The 13,053-nt window shown below is 33.8% G+C and overlaps 1 protein-coding gene and 1 long non-coding RNA gene across 2 annotated transcripts in view; one reads left to right on the top strand and one right to left on the bottom strand.

Annotated features, from left to right (window-relative positions):
- LOC138125360 (uncharacterized) overlaps positions 1-11,823 on the bottom strand; it is a 169,467-nt gene extending 157,644 nt beyond the window's left edge. The window contains exon 1 of the long non-coding RNA XR_011157422.1: positions 11,700-11,823. This is a non-coding gene — a long non-coding RNA (uncharacterized lncRNA). The remainder of the gene's footprint in view (positions 1-11,699) is intronic.
- LOC138125356 (uncharacterized) lies at positions 10,056-12,441 on the top strand. Its single transcript, XM_069040632.1, has 5 exons — positions 10,056-10,802; positions 10,873-11,157; positions 11,210-11,417; positions 11,472-11,830; positions 11,891-12,441. Exons 1-5 carry the CDS (start codon positions 10,689-10,691, stop codon positions 12,377-12,379), a joined length of 1,455 nt encoding a protein of 484 aa, XP_068896733.1. The 5' UTR covers positions 10,056-10,688; the 3' UTR covers positions 12,380-12,441.
- The last annotated feature ends 612 nt before the right edge of the window (positions 12,442-13,053 follow it).

Below are 13,053 nucleotides of genomic sequence, written 5' to 3'. Positions count from 1 at the left end.
TTGGTCGCTTAAAAACAATTGTTGCTACGATTTTAATAATTGTAACCAAGGTTTTAAGCTCTTCTTAATTTTAAACTACAAGGGTGAAAACGGCTATTAATTATTATAAATAAAGTTACAGCTAAGTTTTGTTTGTTTCTTTACCATTCTCGCCACTGGCCGGGCAGCTAACCGACATTCAAGTTAAACTTCACCACTGTTGGTATAGTTTGTCCAGCGAGAGATTAATTGACATAAAAACTCTACGCAGAGAAAGTAATACCTAGCGCGTGTAAAAATTGAAATATATCCTTCAAGCAGCAACATTTTTTGCCCTGAAATTATGCTCTAATTAATTTATTGTAGTGCATTTTGTAGTGTTGGGTTACAAGGCTATAATTTAAAATTTTCCAATCTCTCGCTGGACGAAGTATACCAACTAATAAATCTATGTTCATCAGCATGATACCCGTCACAAAACAGATTTATACTTACCATGTCACGGATTCACAAAATCTGTAAAGCACTTTGAGTATATGTATACTGGGTGCCCCAAAATTCGCGGAACAACTTAGCACTACGTTGTTAAGTAGTCACTAAAATATCAGGTAACAATGTTTAAAAAAATCAATCTTCCTTTTTGTAGAAGATATGGACCTCTTTGTTACACTAAATGTGGCAACATTTAAAAACATTCTATGTATCCCAATAGTCTGCAAATATTTCATTTTTGTTGTATCCATGGAAATGAGAGCGAAAAATCAAAGCCATATTGCCGTACGTAATTTGAGGTAAAATGGGTAAACTCTGTCCACTGATAGATTGCTTGACATAAATGTTACTAAAAGTGTTCACTCTACACTATTAGAAATAGATCCGGCGTGAAATTAAAAAAAATGAAAGAACAGGTTTACACGTGATGTTTTGTTATTATTCTGTATGTTTGCACTTAGGAAAGACGAAAGATAACTTCAGTATAGCTGGGGTAATATATTAGGTTTTATTAATACAGGGTATTTCAAGAGTGATAATGTGCCCGATGGATTTAAAAATGCAACGCACAATACATTTTCGAATTTCCGAAAAAAGCTGGCTACAGAAATGAAAATATCCAGCTTTTTTCGGAAATGGCTAAAACAAACAAGAGATTATTTAATATTTAATGCATGAACAAAAATTACCTCTGTATCATTTTCGATGTTTGTAATGTCACTTAAAGTGTTCATTATGCTAGATTCTTTAGGCACGCACTCACTTCACAAATTCAAAGAAATCAACAGAAATCGCAACGGAGGAGATCAAAACAGCAACACGATCAAAACTAATAACTTTTAAAACCAGAGGAACGCAAAACAAAGCTCTAAAGATGAAAAATCGCAAATCTAAATGCTTAAATCACTTGACAGCACTGACAATTTCAAATTTGAAACGTCATGTAATTTATTTTTCGCGTGGGTTTTATAACAACCAATGAGAATCAGTGGCGCGAATGCTTCTAGATATTACCAACACAATCTATGATACTTTCTTAATATTTTAATGTTATGGTTTGGGGATTTTGTTATCTACGGATATTTAAAAAAATGCATTCTATCAGTGGACGTAGACTATAAAATTACTATTTGGAAATGCTGGAAGTAATGAAGAAACTAATTGCAAACCTGATCACAATCGTTCAGAATTATTATGCCACTGGCTAATAAAAGATAAATAGTCAAAATCTTTTTTAATATTTAAAATAAATGCACCTGCACCTTTTGGGCCCCCATATCTTGAAATTTAACAAGTATAGAATTTTAAAATTATTTTTCTCATTATCTTCTAACATGAGTTGACATTGCCCCATTGAGTTGTTCCGCGAATGTTGGGGCACCCAGTATCTATCACCTACATTTTATAACGCCAACGATGGAACAGTAAGAGAGCAGCCTACCAAAGTATTTTTAGCGATTATTAAAACTTTTCTAATAAACAACCCTGTTGGAGCGCCCGGTCCAATTTAGTTTATTATTATGGTACTATCCCACCTCCACCCGGCGGCACGGCAATTTTGCCGGAGTACATACACTATTACGGATATTACTATCAAGTAATAGTGCAGTGCTTATCAACATAATTACCGGCGTCTCGCCTCCGCATTTTGACTTTGTTGTGTATTATGTTCTGTGTCAATGTTAAGGAACTTCCTCACGATGTGACATGAGTATAATAATATACCTTTTTGAATTTCAACTACCAATGTGTTATCTAAATCCAGAATTTTTAAATTTTTAAAAAGAGATTGCGGTACTATTCCCGTTGCTGAAATTACAAGTGGTAAAATCGAAATTTTTTCTAAACACCAAAGATTTCTCATAGCAACGGACAGCTCTAAATATTTATTAATTTTTGTGTTATATGTCTGTGTTATATTATGTGAATTTGGAACAGCTATATCTAAAAGATATGCTTGCTTTTGTTGCTTATTTAAAATTATAATGTCTGGTCTGTTATGCTTAATATGAATGTCAGTTAAAATTGTTCTATCAAAATATAACTTGTAACTGTCATTTTCCAAACAACTTTCTGGTGTATAACTATAATGTGGTTGTGTATTCTTTAATAAATTGAATTTAACAGCTAAATTCATGTGTATAATTTTAGCGAATATATCGTGACGTTTTTTATATTCGCTTTGAGCCAAAACGGTGCAAGAAGAAATGATGTGTTCAATTGTTTCCCCTTCAGTTCCGCAAATCCTACATTTATCAATTATCGATTGTATACCGCATATGTGTTTTTTATAATTTCTTGTATTTATAACACGATCTTGTATTGCAAATATAAAACCCTCCGTCTCAGGGTGAATATTTGATTTCTTAAGCCATGCATGAGAGGCCTGAATATTAACTTCTGGTTGTTCCAGTTCTTTAAAGTATCTCCCATGTAAAGACTTCTGTTTTATATTTGCTATAGTGTCAGGTATATTTGGCTTAACAATATCTGAAATTATATTATCACTTAAATTTAAAGGTGTGTAGCCTTTATCGGCTGAAACCAAAGCATTAAAAAAGGTGTTATCACGAGCTCTATTGAGGAAATAATTTTTTAGTGAAGCAATTTGATTTTTTAGCAGTACTTCTAGATTTGAAAAACCCCTACCACCGTTTTCGCGTGGTAAATTAAATCTTTCAATAGCAGATTTAGGATGGTGTTTACTAAATTTGGTAAAAAGAACTCTAGTTTTAATGTTTATGTTCTGTAAATTAGTTTTGGACCATTTTATAACACCGAAAGAATAGGTCAGTAATGGAACAGCATATGTATTAACTGCTTTAATTAAATTATTACCGTTTAATTTTGATTTTAAAATAGATTTAATTCTTAAATAAAATTGCTTTTCTAAATTTTCTTTTATAATTGAATGTTGAATATGATTTGATTGATTAATACCTAAATATTTATAAAATTCTCCTTTATTTAAATTTTTAATGATTTCTCCTTCTTGAGTTATATATTCTAAATGTTCGTAATGACCGCGACATATTGATTGCATTTTACACTTATCGATACCAAAACTCATTCCAATATCATTTAAGAAATTTTCAGTTATTGTTAGTAAAGATAAAATGTGATTCTTTTTTGATGCATAAAGTTTTATGTCATCCATATAAAGAAGGTGATTTAATTTGGATAGTGTGGTATTATTAAGTCTAATATTGAAACCATATCCAGTGCTATTTAATAGATTTGTCAAAGGATTAACGGCTAGACAAAACCATAAAGGACTTAAAGAATCTCCTTGATAAATTCCCCGTTTAATTTGAATAGGCTCGGATTTTAATTTAGTATTGTTTATTGATAAATTTAAAGTAGTTCTCCAAAATGTCATAACATGAGATAAAAAGTTAATCAAATCCAAATTAATTTTATAAATTTTAAGAATTTTTAATTATTATTATTATTAATTTCATGCTCAACAGGAAAATCCCAATTCAAGAGCACGTGTAATTCGACCTATACAAATTAAATATCCGACAAATCCAACGATTTTAACACTTCAATGCTACAGGAGAACAGATCAACGAGATCACCGACAGAGTTGGAAATATTGAGCATGTTGTTCAAAGGAGAAAATTTAAGAAAATCCGTTCTTGGAGTTGATAAATAGAATAAGGTTCTACTACGATTAGTAATAGAATGCTTACCAACACAAAAATTAATCTGACTGAGCAGAGAACAGCAGTCAATCAAGTTATGAAGGATTTTGTACAAGAATAATAAATTCATTAATTTATTGCGTTCAGATAAAGTTTTAAACGAGAAACGTTCTAATAAAATGGTCTGTGAGTATCCAATAGGAGGATAGCGTCCATCCTCTCTGAAACACAAGTATTTTAAGAATCTACGCTGCAAATGTTCAATATTAGCAATGTGAACAACATGATGAGGAAACCAAACAATCGACGCATATTCAAGTTTACTTCTGACAAATGATTGAAATATAGCTAGAGATATTTTCATATTTGATGGCGGAAACAAAAGACTGAGAAATGTCACAAATTTATATTGTCAGTGTCAAATTTTTCAAAGACGTTCGTAATTTCGACAGAAATGCAGCAAATTGGCAATAAGAAAGTTATTCGTCGTCGAACTAGAGACAAAATTTGTAATACGTTTGATTATATGAGAATAATTTTCCTTTTGAACCACTGACAAAAATTGGTTTCCTTAGAATTTATTTTTTCAATCTATTTAGTGAAAATTTAAATTTACCTAGACATTCCTTTTTACGGCGTTTATGAGAAATTTGACACTGACAATACATTTTTGTAACATTTCTCAGTCTTTTGTTTCCGCCACCAAATATGAAAATACCTCTATTAACATACCTAGCGATGTTATGACTATCATAACTACCGCAGATGTCGGTTTGAAATCCGAGCTCGTAGAGCGAGGATTTTAAGACATCTAAGGTTGTTATGATTCATAACATCCGCGGTTTGTTCAATAGTTTACCGGTTTCAGAATAAGCCGAAGAGAATTTAAAACAATTAAATCCAAACACACAATTAGATTGAGTTGATCGCGTTTGCATGATATGTTCGAGTGTCATAGTTACATTTGGTTGTTTATACAAACAGACATTTCGCAAAATGAGTTTGAATGATAGTGTTTTACCGAAAAACGTCTTAAATGAAGAAGAACAAGCTTTAAATAGCTTAATACAGGAAAAATCGAAAGGCAGGAGGTACTTATCTCAAATCATAGAGACACTCAAACAAGGGCAGGATCTAAATAAGGTTACAAGTGTAAATGACAGTGATGTTGGCGTATTTTCATGAACTGGTTTATAGAGTCGAAGAAATATAGCCCCTCTGCCCCTCATTATTATGGACGTAGGCACTACCCGATGCCCTATGCTATGAAGTGCAGTAATTATTGTTGTTTTTAGTTCCGATTGTTTGAATTAATAATGAATAAAGTTAGATATTGTCTTCATTTGTTGATTGTTGTTGACATGTCACTACAGCATAACTGTACTAGTACAGTTAAGTACAGTTATGACTCACCTACCATCCAACTTTTGTGAATGTAAATCAACGCTTAACTATACTGAAACCGGTAAAGTGTATTAATGTGGAGATATTAGAGAAATCTCTGGTATTTCTAATAATATAGCCATAGGTCTTCCAGGAATTTTTTATAACAGAGTTGATGTGGCCTGTAAAAGACAGCTTATTATCAAACAGCACTCCCAAGTCAGAAACCAATTCAGGTCTCTCCAAAACAGCACCACCAATATTATAATCAAATTCAATCTTTTGTTTTTTATTACTAAGAGACATTACAACACATTTGGTTATATTTAACTGAAGGCTATTTCGTATGCACCAAGTGGAGATTAAATCAATATTATCCTGCAACCTGACACAATCACCAAATTCTTTAATAGACGTAAAAATCTTCATATCATCTGCGTACAGCAAACAGGATACTGAAAGATCCTCAATTATGTCATTAATAAAAATATTGAAGAGAAGCGGTCCCAACACAGATCCTTGAGGCACACCAGAGGAGCAATCAGAAACATTAGAACGGTGTCCATGAACGCTAACAAACTGTTTACGACCACTCAGGTAAGAATACAAAAAATTTACAAAGTTAGAAGAGCAACCCAATGTCTCTAGCTTTCTGACAAGGATTTCATGGTCCAGCCTATCAAAAGCTTTTGAAAAATCAGTATATATCACATCAGTTTGGAGGCCCAGATCCATTGAATTAGCTACATACTGTGTGAAAGTACATAAATTGGATATCGTTGACCTACCTCTCACAAAGCCATGTTGTGACTCTGAGATATAACTTTTAAAATGAAAAGACAAGGTATCTGATATTATGAATTCAAATACTTTAGAAAAATTGCTACAGATCGAAACAGGCCGATAATTTTCAATACAACTGCGATCACCCTTCTTAAAAACCGGCACAACCCTTGCAGTTTTCCAAATTGCAGGAAACGCATTAGTCTTCAAACACAAGTTGAAAATCACTACCAAAGGAGAAACGAAAGCCTCAACGCATTCACGGATTAGAAATGATGGGATCATATCAGGACCAGCTGTGAATTTCAACTTAAGTTTGGATATTGCATTCAAAACATCTTGTTCGTTAACAGCATTTAAGAAGAAATTACAAGATGTACTCCATTCTTCAACAGATGACTCTATGACTGAAGCTTTTTCACAATAAGCAGACTCAAAATAATTAGCAAAAGCTCCCGTAATCTCATCAGCGCCAGAAACTTCCGCTCCCGAAAAAGTCATATTAAGAGGGATACCAGTACCGTTCTGTTTGAATTTGACGAACTGCCAGAACTTATTAGGATTTCTCTTTATGTCAGCCTCAGCTTTAGCAACGTATTGATCATACTGCCTTTTAATGTCACCTTTAATATCTCGACGTAACATTATATATTTCTCCAGATCACACAGTTTGCCAGATACCCTAAATTTCTTCAATATTCTGTGTTTCAACTTAATTTTCTTAATAAGCTCATACGAAAACCAAGGTGGATAATTATGCCTACTTTTTCTTTTCTTTGGAACAATTAAGTCAAACAGCTCAAATAACTTATTGTAGAAACCATGACATGCCAAATCGACATCCTCATAGCTCTCAAGAAAAGACCAATCTATAAGAAGAAGTTCGTTACGCACCATCTCCATATCAATTGCCCTAAAATTAAAATTATCACCATCATCAACACCACAAATGAACTTCCTTATCTTGATTCTAACGTCAATGGATACCACAAGAGATGGATGATGAGGATCCTCAGGGACAAGACCCTCCTCACCCCTGGTCACACTACAATGTAAATTCGACAGAACCAAATCGAGTAGCCAATCATTATCATTAGTAATAGAGTTATGCTGCTGAATAGATAACTCACTTAAAATATGAAAAATCGGAACTGCATTACCCCGAAGTTGATCTAAATTCAAAAAGGTAATGTATTCAGTGACATTAAAATCACCCAAGAAAATTATTTTAGAACCATGCAGAAACCGCAAGGAAAGGAAAGCATAAGAAAATTCATGATATCTATGCAAAGCCAGACCAGGAGGAATATATACAAGACAAATGTAGATAGTGGAGTTGACATTATGAACCTTAACACAAATGAAATCAATTTCCGGTAGATTATCAAAGGCTAAATCTACATCCATCAGCTTCACTGACAATGTAGATCTAACAGCTAGAACAACACCACCACCTCTGGACTGAAAAGTTCTACTAAAATTACGATCCTTTCTGAACACAATATAATCAGAGGAAAACAATTCGGTAGATAATAACATCGTCTTTTAACCATGTTTCCGTCACAGCAACCACGTCAACATCAAGAACAGATACAGCATTATAAAATTGCACCAATTTGGTGTTAAGGCCACGTACATTTTGATAAAATATTGATAAAGTATATATTATTTTATCACACTGATTGGAAGAAAGATTAGTTAGTCACTTATTAGAGCTATCACCAGCCACGGAGTGCTGTCCATCAGAAATTTTGCTCACAGGCAGCTCAGTTGTGATGCCAAACAGATTTTCTTTGAACTTCGCCGTGGCAAGTTTGAAAGCAAAACATTTCTCATGCTCAAATGTTGCATGATTACAGTCAATATCTAATTTTTGCGACATGCGAATGTTCTTACAGTTGCGGCATTTGGGATTAGTTTCATTATCAGCACCTACGCAAGCATTTTCTTCATGAGATTTACCACAAAAAGGGCACAATGGATTGTTCTTACAAAATTTAGCACTATGGTTAAAACCGTGGCACCTGTAAAGGTGCTGTTCTATTCTGGAGCATTCGAGAAATATCGAATTCAAAATCAAATGCAAACTAGAACTGGGCCTGTCAAATGCGAAATCAAATAGTGTAAAGGCGGAAAACTATAACGTATATAAATCGAATTCAAAATCAAATAGAAAATCAGACAGTGTAAACACACTTTAACACCTAGTCACGGAGACCGCGTCGTAAACAGAACAACTACTCAAACCAACAAGCACATGGCCACATTCAAGCAAACATTTATATGTATCCAAATCAACAGAAATTTCAGCTTGAAAAATTTTACCGTTTTTCTTTATAGCCCAAAATCTATGCAAATTGACGACAGAGCCATCAGTGATTACACTCGGATTTTGTTTCCTGAAGTAGTCAAGAAATTCGGAATTACCAATATCCTCAGATATGCCCACAATTCTAAGACGAGGCAGAACCGGAGCCAACTTCTTAATGTCATATTTAGCTGACAATTTCGTTTCAGCAACTTTTATAAGTTTATCTCCATCTTCTCTCCCAGAACAACCAATAATTAACCCACCATTTGAAGCCACCTTTACTCTAGTAATGTCAATGTTTTCATGCAATGGATTAATTGATTTCAAGATTTCAGACTTCGTCTGTGTTACAAACTGTTTAGCAGATTTGGGCTTAAAGATGACATTGTTTTCAGAAGACTGTTGAACCTTAGCAGCATAAGACATCGATGGTTGTACCTCATGTTGTATTGCAGCAGATTTCTGCAATTTAAAAATTTCATCTCGAAGGGGCTGTATAGCATTATTAACAATATTCCTAACATACTTCAAAAACACATTATCTTCTAAAGGAACAGTCGGATCAATCGGAGACAAAGGAGAGCACTGAAAAACGCTATCACAGTTCAAACACAATAACTTCAAGTAAGAAGATCTTCTGTGAATGCGAAGCAGGAGTTGAGCCTCTTCAGGTGCAACATCCATACAGTTGATGTGTGAGTGAGACTTACAAAGATCACATCTAATGCCTGTACTTTCATCCACATCCATTTTACACCTAGGACACGCAGATTTCAAAACATCCTTAGGATTATCCGCAACTAAAGGAGGTTTCTTACGAACCATGATACTGGATAGTCTGGCAACCTTAAAGCTAGCGAGGTGCTTAAACTAGCAACACCCTTCCAAACGGAACAGACTATTTGTACAAAATTATTATAACAAGTTATAATAGCGCCAGCAAGAATTAACACACAGCCAGTCGCTTATCGCGCACTAGCTGATAAATTGAAGTACAAAAACAATTGTTATTATTGAAAAAATTAAAGCGAAAACTTCAATCCAAACACAATAAATAGTAAAAGCCTACCTTCAATTCACTTATCAAGCACAATTCAACAATTAAATCGCACTTAAATAACTTAAAAGAAGAATTAATCACAGAGAACAGAACGCAAACGACAGACCAGGCTGTGTTGCCAATTCCCGTTTTTGTTTATAACGCCGCTTCCAATATTCTTGGCGACAATCATCCCCGGTGCCGGTACGTTGGTGGTCTCTTTCACAATAGTGGGAAATTCCCGCTTCTGGCTTATTGAAATCTTGCAAAAGACCACCAGTAGGGCCCGGATTTTAGGCAAAATGGACTATTTTTATTTTTTAAGGCACATGTATGAAACTTGTCTATAAATGATTTCTGGCTTAATTAGAGTAATTAGAGCCATATTTGATTGTGCCTATTCGGCCTAAAATGCCCTTTGAATACCTATTTTACCTTTTAACTGCCTGAACATGCCTAAAATGACCAAAAATCAATTTCATTTTTGCGGTTTTTTCCCAATTTTCGAATTCTGGGAAGTTTACGGTATTGAAAATGTAAAAGTGGTACCTCAATAAAATTTACAATGCTTTATGATTTTAAAATTTAAGGAGATGTAATTACTGAAATGTACAAAGTGCAGTACAATACAGGAATTACTTTTTCGCTTTTACGGTTGGGACCATGATGTCAGCGGTAAATACTCCGACAATACCTAAGTACCACAAACCATTAGACTGGACTGGCATAAATTACAGAGTTTATCTGTTTGCCTCTGTTCGAAGGGGTGCAGGTATACGCGGTCTAATGTTTTCTGATACTTAGGTATTGTTAGAAGCTTTAACGTTTATAAAATGGTCCTTGCCATAAAAACGAAAATTAAAATCCCGAAGTGAAACAATAAGAGAAACCTTAAGGGTGTCATTTTCTAAAAATTTAAGAAATATAAAATTAACCATCTCCTCTGAAATTTGGTGGGAGACGTAAATATAAGCATTACAAATTTGTCATTTCTCGTTTACTTTATCTCCGTGCAGTGGTCGTGTTTCTTGTGAACCTGTTTAAAGTGAACATAATGCCGAAACAAAAAATTAGTTTACGCGAAAAAATATTACAGTGGACAAGCAAGAAAGATTTATATGAAATAAAATCAACCCGAGAAATGTTTTGTAAAGCTTGTGGTAAACTGGTAAGTTAAGCATAATTAAAAATATGTCATTTTATATTTTTTACTTATTTGAAAATTTTATTTTTTGTAGTTTATATGCGAAAAAAAATGTCACTTGCAACAGCATGAGCAAACGGCCATCCATAAAGAGAACATTATGACACCGCTTCGGCAAACGTTGCTGACACAGAACTTGGAGGAATCGGCAAATAGTACATTCAATATGGAACTTTGTAACGTCTTTTTAGCTGCCAATATACCATGGCACAAACTACAAAATCCTGCGTTTCAGAATTTTCTGACAAAATATTGTGGTAGAAAAATTCCGGATGAGTCTACTTTACGGAAAAATTATTTACCAAAATGCTACAAAGATGTATGAACATACTATCTTTTAATATTTAATTTAAAATTATTTTCACTTTTAGACTATTGACCGCATTCGGAATGAGCTGGATCCTTTTAACATATGGGTTTCAGTTGACGAAACAACAGATGCACTTGGGCGATATGTGGCGAATTGTCTGGTTGGGAAACTTTCAGAAGATGAACCTGGAAAATCTTATCTTTTGGCGTCTAAACAATTAGAAAGAACAAATCATGAGACAATAGCTAGATTCGTAAATCAATCTTTAGGTAAGGGTTTTTCACTTTTTTAAATTTATTTTGATTTAAAATTTCTATGCGTAGAAATCTTGTGGAGTACCAGAGTTGTTGCTGAAAAGTTTCTTTTGTTTGTAACGGATGGAGCACCATATATGATAAAATCTGGTAGACACCTTAAGGTGTTTTATCCAAAAATTGTGCATGTCACATGCTTAGCGCATGCTTTAAATCTAGTGGCTGAAAAAATTCGCTATCAATATGAAGATGTGGATAATTTAATTTCGAACGTGAAAAAAATTTTCGTTAAGGCACCTTTGAGAGTTGAAATGTACAAAGAAAAACTAAAAGAAATGCCACTGCCTCCACAGCCAATTTTAACACGATGGGGAACATGGCTTCAGGCTGCTATGTTTTACAGCGAACACTTTGATTCCATTAAAGAAGTAAGTATATAAAAGATAAGCAAATTAATTGATTGTTAAACTGTTTTTAACTACTCACAGGTTGTCATGTCCTTTGATGGAAGTTCTGCTGTTGCTATTCAAAAAGCACAGTCTATAATGAAGAAACCCGGAATAAAAAACCAATTAATTTATGTTCGCAGTAATTTTAAAATAATCTGCGAAAGTATTACTCAATTGGAAAAAAATGGGTTACCTTTAACCGATTCAATCAAAATTGTTGAAAACGTATTTACCTCCCTAAAAAAATCTCCAGGCCCTGTAGCAGCAGTAGCATTAAAAAAACTTGAAGATGTTACTGAAAAAAATCCTGGATACAAATTTCTTCTAGAATTGGCAAGAATTTTTAGAGGTGAAGATGTGCCGGAACATGACACCAAAATGGAAGAAATTTATTACAAATTTGCGCCCATTACCTCTTGCGAGGTAGAAAGAAGTTTTTCAAAATATAAGTCCATTTTGGTGGATAACCGACAATGTTTTAAAGTAGAAAATTTAGAGCAATATCTTGTATGCAATGTAAATACGTAACAATGTAAATAACTAACAAACTTGTAGTATTGTATATTAATTAATAAAAAATAATTAGTAAATATCTTGTTGTGTGTACCTACTTAAAACTTTAAAAACACATTTTTTAATTTAATTAACCACAACTTTAAGGACCTAGTATGGCTTATTTTCAGTTTTTAAGGGACTATTTGCAGTAGTTTAAGGGACTATTTTAGGCACCTATTTCCGACTTTTTAATTGCCTAAAATCCGGGCCCTAACCACCAGCATACTACCCGTGACGGAGAGGGGGTGCGAATTTACCTTTGTACATTTTCGTTAGTTTTAAGTTAGTTGATAAGTAAATGTAGACCAAGAAGCATCAATACATCTTTGAATTAAGCTGAAGTATCTATCCTTATTTGAAATCACGGTCCACATTGTGCGAAACCCCTACGCGTAACAAGAAAACACTCTCGGATACGCAATTGACGTGTCATAGGTTCAAACTCCTGGGTACGGAAACATCCGTCATACTTCGTAGGAGGCAATTGAACCGAAACAAACCCATTATAAAGAGTGATAAAATTAATTTGTAATCGAGTTATCCATGAATCCGAAACCGTATGTCGTTACTTGAACTACATGCTGCAATAATCACAGTGCGAAACACAAGTTAGATTTCGACATATCAATCGCAAAGTCATACGGATT

This window comes from Tenebrio molitor, chromosome 3, assembly GCF_963966145.1.
Source record: "Tenebrio molitor chromosome 3, icTenMoli1.1, whole genome shotgun sequence".
In the NCBI taxonomy this organism is placed as follows: Eukaryota; Metazoa; Arthropoda; class Insecta; order Coleoptera; family Tenebrionidae; genus Tenebrio; species Tenebrio molitor.
Note: the sequence above shows the minus strand (reverse complement) of the source record. Positions and strands in the feature narration are given on the sequence as shown.

What these genes read in the sequence shown, in the direction of transcription:
- LOC138125356 (XM_069040632.1), top strand. Translation starts at nt 10,689, where the DNA reads ATGCCGAAACAAAAAATTAGTTTACGCGAAAAAATATTACAGTGGACA. An exon ending in GTAAAGCTTGTGGTAAACTG is followed by an intron (nt 10,803 to 10,872) that starts GTAAGTTAAGCA and finishes TATTTTTTGTAG; the next exon opens with TTTATATGCGAAAAAAAATG. An exon ending in TACCAAAATGCTACAAAGAT is followed by an intron (nt 11,158 to 11,209) that starts GTATGAACATAC and finishes TTTCACTTTTAG; the next exon opens with ACTATTGACCGCATTCGGAA.